The sequence below is a fragment of the Eretmochelys imbricata genome, chromosome 7 (genome assembly GCF_965152235.1).
Source record: "Eretmochelys imbricata isolate rEreImb1 chromosome 7, rEreImb1.hap1, whole genome shotgun sequence".
NCBI classification, from domain to species: domain Eukaryota; kingdom Metazoa; phylum Chordata; order Testudines; family Cheloniidae; genus Eretmochelys; species Eretmochelys imbricata.
This window is the reverse complement of record NC_135578.1, coordinates 68,690,075-68,699,885: the sequence shown is the minus strand read 5'-3', so window position 1 is coordinate 68,699,885 and position 9,811 is coordinate 68,690,075. Positions and strand designations below refer to the sequence as shown.

The following is a 9,811-nucleotide window of genomic DNA, read 5'->3' as shown; positions in this document are numbered from 1 at the left end:
GCTATGGAACATGGGGAGGATGGTAGGCGGTTATACAGTGGAAGCAGCGGCGATCTGTGCTCTTGTTGGCTTTCCTGAAGCTCCAACAGACGCTTCATCATATCCGTTTGCTCCCCCAACAGACGCTTCATCATGTCCGTTTGCTCCCCCATTAGCCTCAGCATCGCGTCCTGCCTCTGCTTTTCGCGCTCACTTAATTCTTTCCTGGCCTCTGCCACTGAATGCCTCCATGCATTAAGCTGTGCCCTATCAGTGCGGGAGGACTGCATGAGCTCGGAAAACATGTCATCGCGAGTGCGGTTTTTTCACCTTCTAATCTGCGATAACCTCAGGGACGGAGATGATAGGGGGAGCGTAGAAACATTCTACTCTCTACAATTCTGGGGGGACTGCATGCTGCTGAGTTTGCCATGCTGACCAAACAGGAAATGAAATTCAAAAGTTCCCGGGGCTTTTCCTGTGTACCTGGCTAGTGCATCAGAGTTCAAAGTGCTGTCCAGAGCGGTCACAATGGAGCACTCTGGGATAGCTCCTGGAGGCCAATACCGTCAATTTGCGTCCACACTACCCCAAAATCGACCCAGCAAGGTCGATTTTAGAGCTACTCCCCTCGTTGGGGAGCAGTACAGAAGTCGATTTTAAGAGCTCTTTAGGTCGACGGAACGGGATTGGTTGTATGGACGCAGTCATTTTTAAATCGACCTAACGTGGCTAAATTCGACCTAACCCCGTAGTGTAGACCAGGCCTAAGGGAACTGTGTTTGGTTTCTGGTTTATCAGTGTGGTATTGCAGAGGCTATTTTGTTACTGCTTTGGTGAATCTAATTAAAGAATAAATCACCAATTTTTGGGGTTTGTCTGCCCTGAATGTGGAATTCTCAGAGTGGCCTGCCCAAGGCACCCAATCACATCAATGATGGGGTGTTTACACCACGCAGGAAAAGGAGTTGTTTAGAGCTGGTCCAACTGGGAGTAATGGGATGAAGTCTAACACAGGGGGAAAATTAGGCTAAATAGCAGGAAACATTCCTTAATCATGACATCTATTTGAATGTGTACGGTCTCCCAAGGGAAGTGGTGGAGGCTCCATTGGTTTAGATATTTCAAATTGGATTGGAGATCACTGGAGAACATACTATAGGGGATAACCCTGTCCTGATACCCTAAACAATAGACTAGATGTTACCTATTTATCATAGTGTAAGAAAGCTTTAGAAACTGAGCTCGCTATATATAGGCACCAATTGAAATTCAAAGATCACTGTGGAATTAAGTCTTTTACAACTACTGGTTCATAATAGAGGTCTGTCATTAAAGGTAACAAGAGCTAGACAGGTTCCCAACTAGACCTCAAGTACACTTAACTTCCTGATTCTCAAATGTTTCTCTGAATAAATACTTAATCACTGCTTACTTATGCTTCTTGGAACATTTAATTAACTTTACACAGCTGAGTACAGATACCAAGCTTTATGTGTTTTTGTCTCAAAAATTACAGGGCAAATATCAGTTTTCATGAACTTTAATCCATCAGTTCACATAGCCACTCCTGCAGTGGTTAGGAGAATGTAATAATCTTATTAACGATGGTTGAACCTGAAAAAGATTTAGGAAAGGCCTCCGAACGTCAGGTGTTTATCTAAATTGGTTTTGGTGCCTTCGAGGAGTCAAGAAACTGCACATTTGGGGAGGTTCAAAAAGGAACGGTACAAGAAACTTTGTCCATCTCAGATGTAGACGGCAGGGCCTCTGAGATCTAGAGTGTCCTTCATTTTTTCTTATTACTATTTTTGTATTACAGTAGTACCTAGAGGCACAGTGCATATAAATATTAAGAGACAACCCTTGTGCCCAATAGCTTTCACTCCAAACAGACAGGAAAGGCAAAGAATGGGAGGAGAAACAGACCCAGAGAAGGGAAACAACTCACCCAAGGTCACACAGCATGTCAGCAGCAGAACAAGAAACAGAACCAGGGTTTTGGTATTGACTTGAGTGGCAAACCAAGATTTCACCCAAGCTCTCAAGTCCCAGTCCAGTCTAATGAACCACACTGTCTCCCTAGGTGTTTTTCAGCACCACAAAACATTGCTCCTTTCATGGCTTCTAAGAGAAGAGAACCCACTCATCCAGATGCTGTAAAACAACAGGAAAAAATGAGAGAAACTCTAGAGAGCAGACAGGTCCTGCTGCCTGGTATCCCATGCATCCACATCAAAGAAAAGAGGTCACTGGGGAGATGCAGGTACTCGGGCTGAACCCTATGTTAAGTCAACCACAGCAGCCTCAGCATCAGACTTTGGTTTTGGTACTGTGCTGAAGTCCTACAAAAGGGGCAGATTTCCTGCTGTTTCCAGGTCTGTATTTGATTTTGGAAGTATAACCCCTCTTAAACCTATTTATCACAAGGGCGGGTGTTATCCAGCAATCTTCATATATGAAAGGAAAGTCCTTCCAGCTGTGTAATGAAAAGATAAAATGAACTAAGTGGCTACACTGTGATAATCAAAGATAGATAAAGCCAAGAGAGTTTTGTTTGTAGAATAATAAATCTTTCTTCTTCACAGAATCTATGCCATTCTAGTAGGCATATTTTTGGCCAAGACAACAATAGGACTTTAAAGAGGTTATTCTGCAAGTGAAGAGTCAACATTTTGAAGCCCACATAGTGGACATTATATCAAGAGTTGTTATTCTATGCCAGTTTTGAAGTAGCAGTCATGTAGCACATTCTTAGACTGGCTGGAGACCTTTGCTGTGTATGGGCCTGTACAACAGACCCCTCCTTTACTCCCAAAAAACTAGCCCATTCCCTAATATTGGAACTCAAAGTTTTGCTGAAGCACACTGTATGAATTGGCCATACAGAGGAGTCCCTACAGTGAAGGGTAGGAAAAAGATCACTCCCTGGCATGGTGTAGAGTCCAACACTATGCAGGCTCTCTGTGTAGCAACATCTAGGAAGATCTTGGGAACAGGAGAAGATAGGACCAGAGTGTCTGTTGCACTATATACTCTGTGGTACCTCCTTTTCTCCCTGCATTGGTGAGAGAATGGTTTGAGGACACTCCTGGGAAGCTGGCTCCACGGGGTGGGGAAGTGTATGAGAAATTTCTTACCCCCTTCTGCTCATGAGGATTCTCAATGCCCAGTCCAGTTACGCAAGCTGAATGCCAGGTAGTAGTAGTGGTGGTGGTGATGTGAGCCAAGGCTCTTCGAAATCAACGGCTCGACACTCATTGACTTCAGCGGGCTTTGGATCAGAACCTATGTCACTGCTGGCAGCCCCCTTCTCAAACCTTGCCTTTGCTGGTCTGATAATGGTGGTCAGATGAGCATGTGATTTGTGTGGGTGTGTCAAATCTATTCATCTTACACATCAGAATGATACTATTTGTCAGTGGTTAGTATGATATAGAAGACTCTTGACAGAACTGTAAAATACTGTAAATGACTATTTCTATAGTGCTATAGGGGAACATGGTATTTGACACAAAAAACAAAATGGGCAGCTTGCAGTATAGCTAAATGATCTATGATTTCGAGGGCTTTTGTTGTGGTCTCCCTTTATAATAACTGAGTTGAATTTTATTGCAGGGTTTCATAGTACACAGTATGGCCTCAGTCCTGCAAAGAGATGCATAAAGGCAGATCCACCATGTATTTCTCCACTGAAGTATACCTGTGTGCATTTCCTTCCAGGATTGAGACCTGTTCCTCTAATGTTGTTGCATAGCATATGCTGCATTATCCAGGCATGTAACTACAATGGAATGTACAAAGTTATCTTAAGATGGGACTCCTCAAACACATTAAGCCAAACCCTGAAATCCTTATCTGGAGCTTAATCAGCCACAGTGAGACAGGCAGAGTTTGGTTACTATCATTAACCCCCTCTCAAATTAGGGATAGTTCTAGTTACAGATCAATCACCTTCAATAGTTACTATTTCCTTAGTAAGCATGAGGAAGGAAAATATTACACCATGATTTTGTTTCTCTCAGATAAAATAATCACAGACGACATTAGCTATAATGCTGAGAGAACAAGCTCCTGTTTATGTCTGAGACACAGAATATTGCATGGACTCTGCCCTATGAAATAACTGAAAGAATATGCTTTAAAATTCACAGATAGTGAGGCGGTACTGGTTGCATTTTTTGTCATTCCAGCCGCCATCAGTGTACATCTCTACACAGTTTTCCCCTCCTTTGCCATTTGGCTCATATGCACGCCAGTTGGTATAATTCAGAGGTTTCCCATCCAGATCATGGAATTCACCTGGAACATCACTCTCCCTTATGCCCAGATAAGCATATCTGTTAAACTGTTTCACAATATCCCAAATAGCATCGTTCTCCTCCTTGTTCCTAGGGGTGGCGATGGAGCCACCAGCATGTTCGCACGCTTTTAATGTGGTTTCAAAATTGACTTCTTTCCCATTGGTAGCGAAAATTTTTTCCCCCACTTCTGTTATTTTTCCTTCCAAAGTAAGGACTGCAAAGGAAAGTGAAAAGATCTGGTTGGTTTTTTTTTGTCGTATTTTATACTGTCTGTGTTGCTACTATACTCCTGGGAAGGGAGAAAAACCACGCGGAAATGAGAGAAAGGAAAAGAAGAGAACATTACAAATAGAAAGGGAAGAAAGAGGAAAAAATAAAGGGAGAAAGGAAAGAGGATTGAAAAGAGATAGAGGAAAAGAATGAAGAGGAGGAGAAAAGGAGGAACTACCTCTGTCACAATCCCACCAACTCATTAGTTTTTTCAGCGAGTCTATATAATTCTTCACCTATGGAAATCTGTCTCCTCCTACAACCTAAGTGTGCACTGCTCCCCCCGTAATAAATACAGTTTCAGACCTGATCTGTTGTGTACAATTGGTAGAGCTGGTTGGAATTTTTCAAATTTTAACAAGAGAAAAGGAAAGTAATTTTGATAAAATCTTTGATTTTTCTTCCCAATTTTCCCCAACAGCTCTAATGACTACACAACCCTAGAGTGTATTGAGAATATAAGCACTAATGACATCATACAACTGCCTCAGTTTCAATGATTCCCAAGAGCTCAACACAAAAAAAATTCTTTTTAACAAGATTTTTAATGCAATTTGAATGAATGTGAGTGGCGTTTCCTTAAAGGTCCTTCCTACTCTGGGAGAATCAGGCCCTGTGTCAGCTCACCAGAGATCTCATTTGCTTCGGAGAACAATTGTGGTAGTCCTATACAGATCCTCTTGCTGAGAAAATGGGCCCTGAGCAGTCTCCTATTAGGGATTTGTGCTTCTCCAGAGGGAGTTCAGTCCCCTGAGTACCCACCCCAGATGATCTATGTTTCAAAAGAGCTGAGCCGCACACCTCACCTTGTATGTATCTTGCTCCTCCTCATAGATAAACCAATGGAGAATTAGCCAAAAGGGGGTAACTTTTCTGCTCTGTTAAGACCTGTAGATTCCACTCTCTACAGTGAGAGCTGCACATTAATCAGTTGGTCATGGTGAGGGAAACCTACTCCCAAAGAGCAACATGTACAAGCAAGAGAAACTGCAACAGCCTGCTTGATGTTTTTCTCCATGTGCCGCCCTACATGCTGGAGATGCACAGCACAGTCCTTCGCACTGTGCTGTGCCTAGTCTCTTTTGATTCTAGTCTATGTAAGTTCTTACAGTCCATTCATACATGTAGTATGCAGAATGCTCAGTATGTTGTATAGCCCTAAGCCCCCATCTATGCTGAATCTTATGGGCAGCCTTTTGCATTGCCCTTTATACTGCATAGACACACACACTGACCAGTCTTTCTTGGGAGGCTTTCATTACTGCAGTATCTGAGTGCCTCACAAATGATCTTTCCAACACCCTTGTGAGGTAGGGCAGTGCTATTATCCCCATTTTATGGTATAGAGAGACTGAGTTACTTGCCTAGGGTCACACAAGATGTTTGTGGCAGAGCAGGAATTGAACCCTGGTCTCCCACATCTCAGGCTGGGCTGCTGGATCATCTTTCCTCTTCTTCCAAAGTGCAACAAACACCTCAGCATACTTAATTGGTATTTGGAAGGAAGTTTTGGTGAGGAAAGTTTTAGAATTGAATAAATTTTTTGAAATGTAACTTACTTTAAGTTGGGCTATCATGGTTCATTTTGTACATTGCATTTTACACAAGTTGTGAGGAAAAGCAGAAAGATTACCTCCTTCCAGTCTGGTAATTTGATGTTTTAAAAACTGGAGGCTTTCTTGCAATTCAGGGTCAACAGAAGCAGGCAGGCCTAAAGATAAAAATAATAATTATACAATTGATTTAAACTGGACTTTACTGATAAGAAAAATGCATCCTATACAATTAATAACAATTTTCCAAAATTGGCTTGTACTTGACATATATCAGTTTCATTTTCTGGGGTGGAAAATTCTATTTCCCTGTATGTATATATTTTCAAAGAAACCCTATCACATATTGATTGTTCTTATCCATAATACATAAAATATATGCCAGTTGAAACTCCAGCTCTGGAGAGTAGTTACTTAAAGCAGATTACATGTGAAATAAGATCAGTTTTTCTAATCTGAAGTCTTTTGTGTGTGTGAAATGCATGAAACGGTTAACATTTTAGAAACCATATCCTGCGTAGGCTGAACCAATCAGAACTTGCTCTGATTTAAATTTGCAACTTGACAGCCACAATGGAAAACTTTAGTGGGTGTGGAGTTTGTGTGATATTGAACAGAACTGGAATCCTCTTCTCTGCCTCCTTTATGGTCAGTTAAACTCTTATAGTTTTACGGTGTGCTTCTATCTGAATAGTGACTGCAAAAATGTCATTGTAGGGTTCCATGTAGGTTCTCTCCAGGATGACATATGAAATATCCACAGTTTATAGATACAGAGATTTTAAAAACAAAAACAAAAAACCTCCCAGCATGCAAGTTTATCATGGGATCTGAGAATCAAGCTGGCTATTTTTTTTCATACAAAATCATCACCAGTAATAAAACTTCTGCAGGCAAAATTATGCCATGACACCTGTACAGTCCCATTGCCGTCATTGGGGTAGCATAACTGTAACTGATGAAACTCAGTACAGAATTCTGTTGCTGTTGCACAAAGAGGAATCGATTCCTTCTCAGTATCTCAGAACTGTGTTGGCTCTGCATTTGTAAGAGGAGTAAAAGGTAGTAAAATGTACTTTAGTCAATACGGTCAGGAGATCTGATAGATACAGGAAGCAGATCAGTTGAATAACAAAGGCACCATTTGTACAGTCACTTCTAATAGCAGAACTGCACTTTAATAGACTCAGTTACTTTTCCCTGGACTGCTTTATACGCAGCATAAGTATCCAGTTTTTTGGACTAAACAAAGATTAGTCTTATTCACCTTGTGGTCCAGGCTCCCCTCTCTCCCCCTTGTTGCCTTTTTCACCCTGGGGCCCTTGAACCCCAGGAAGCCCATCTCTTCCGGGAAGACCTAGCATGCCACTCGATGGCCCCTGAGGACCTGGAGAAGAGAAGCACACAAATGAAAAACATACAAAACTTCTTTTCAACTGATGCATTTTATGGGAAATTCAGAACAGTGGTTTAACAGATGCTGGCCTGCAAAGCAACAAACTGCATTGTGCTTCTGAATAACTTCATTAATGCACAAGCCTCGGGTGACTGTTCGCTTCATAACACTGACTCCATGGAATGAGCAACCAAATGCATGTTAGGATCCCAACTACTTGAACCTTGGAGCATCTTTGGTGATGGAGCTGGAGAAAGCTTCTGATCTGCCCTTTGGCATGGAAGGAATATTGCACAATGAAACAATCAGCATCTGCAGGTGGTGCATTAATAGACCAATGGTGCATACAGCCTCTTGGCTTCAACAACCTGAGAAGTGCATCAGAAGCCTAATTATTCCACTGACATGTAATTGCTTCCTGGTATTACATTTTCATTAATTCATTTTAAAAACCAGTTTTATTGAGCATTATAGAAAGTATCCTTCTGCATGAAAAGTAGTTCCCACTGAAAGGGTAATAGAAAAGAGATGGGGAAAGTTATGCTTGTGAATGCATTGATCAATTGTTAATTTTCTGCCCTAATTCTCTCTTATTTTAAGAATGCCGTGAACTGTTGCCTTCTCTTCTTATGCCCAAGAAATCAGCTGTAGTTTATGCCCAATAGCCACTTTCATCTCATTTTCTTGCAAAAAATGAATGGGGACTACAGACCAGCACCCCATTTAACTTTTACACTTGGAAGTGGGTTTAAAAATGGCAGAAGGAGCCACAAACCTTTGCTGTAAGGGAAACTTGTCACTGGGAAGGGGACAAATTAACAGTTGGAGCTGAGTGGGAGATTTTTTCCACAACAGTCTTTGAGATATCAGTGTTCTTTCCTGGCCCAAATCAGGACAAAAAAGTAGAAATCATGAACTGATAAGTAAGAAAAAAAGTTTGGATCAGGTCAACTAAAGTGTTTCATTTCTATAATTTCAAAACGTTTTGGTTTTGACCTTTTTAATGCTCCTCCCCTTTTTTACATTACAACTCAACTAAAAAAAATTAAAATAAAAACTGGGTTTGAGCCCAAACCCAAACTTTTCTTTTAAAAAATATCAACATTTTTTTAATTGTGAGATTTGTCAGAAATAATCCTTTCTGCAAACCATTATGGTTTTGACAAATTGACATTTTATGATAAAAAATATTGTCAGAAAATTCCTAACCAGCTCTATTAAAATTGCCACTTTTCCCTCCTTCAGCTTCCCACTCTTCTGCCAAAGAACTGCTTTTGTTTCCCTCTCATTTCCACAACATGAATGTTCCTCCTACTCCACACCACGGGGAGTTGTTGCACCAGCAGAAGTTCACTAAAGTTGGAATTACAGGACAATTTCACTCTAAGCAGAAATTCACTGTATTTACTGACTTCACCATCAGAGGGTTCCACTGTGCATTAAATAGAACTCATCATTTCTTTATTTCATCTGACTCAAGGAAACGGGTGATAAACCATTTAGTTTACTAAGCATAATAGTCAACACAGCAATACATCTATTTAACAGGGGAGATAACCACTAACCATACCTGGTGGGCCTGGGTCTCCTTTCATACCATCTCTTCCATCTCTTCCAGGCAATCCATTGACTCCTGGGGTGCCAGGGATTCCAGGAGCTCCTGCACACTTCTCCTCAGCATGACATGTCACCAAAAAAACAGCTGCTGTTGCAAGTATGTGAAGTGACTGGAGTGACAGCATTGTTCAGGCCAGCTACAAAAACAAGCTGCATTTACCATGCAATTCTGCATTGAGAAAATAGGAGCTTATTTATGCTAACTGGAAATAATGAAGAAGTGGTGACTGTTGGCCTTGAATGAAATTTGGCCTTGAATGAAGTCTTCAATTTGGGATTAAATCTTTCAAGTTTCGTCCTGTCCCCCGCCCATTTATATTGAGGTTATGGAAGTATCCCTAAAATGATCCAAGGTTGAGAGAGAATATTAAAATAAATAATTAGTCATTTGGTGGCAATGGTCATAAATCATGCTCTTTTTTTTATTTGATGTGTGTAAATTAAATGTAATATATTACATGGCAGTTTTGAAAAATGCATCATTCCAAACATTAACTTGCAAGCGGGATTGATTCTCATGTTATGAATGGCTAAGTCCCTTCGTTTTCAACCAATTTTTACCGAAAAATTCCCAGGTTCTACAAAAAGTATGATTAATTTTTTCCTGATTTTTCACCCTACTGTTGTATCATTCAAATATATTAAAATATCTTATTTTATTAGGAAAATACAATACATAGCATGAGATACAT

General features: G+C 40.8%; 1 protein-coding gene across 1 annotated transcript; it reads right to left on the bottom strand.

Moving 5' to 3' along the window:
* Window positions 1–4,120: 4,120 nt before the first annotated feature.
* On the bottom strand, window positions 4,121–9,244 carry LOC144267688 (pulmonary surfactant-associated protein A-like). Its single transcript, XM_077821870.1, has 4 exons — window positions 9,073–9,244; window positions 7,374–7,493; window positions 6,187–6,264; window positions 4,121–4,497 (listed from the first exon to the last, which is right to left on the bottom strand). Exons 1-4 carry the CDS (start codon window positions 9,242–9,244, stop codon window positions 4,121–4,123), a joined length of 747 nt encoding a protein of 248 aa, XP_077677996.1.
* Window positions 9,245–9,811: the final 567 nt, after the last annotated feature.

Bases quoted from the DNA above. Each gene is read 5' to 3' on its own strand.
- LOC144267688 (XM_077821870.1), bottom strand. From the start codon at position 9,244: ATGCTGTCACTCCAGTCACTTCACATACTTGCAACAGCAGCTGTTTTT. The intron at 7,494-9,072 runs GTATGGTTAGTG...TCTCTTCTCCAG, and splicing joins AGGAGACCCAGGCCCACCAG to GTCCTCAGGGGCCATCGAGT. The intron at 4,498-6,186 runs GTAATCTTTCTG...TTTCCTTTGCAG, and splicing joins AATTACCAGACTGGAAGGAG to TCCTTACTTTGGAAGGAAAA.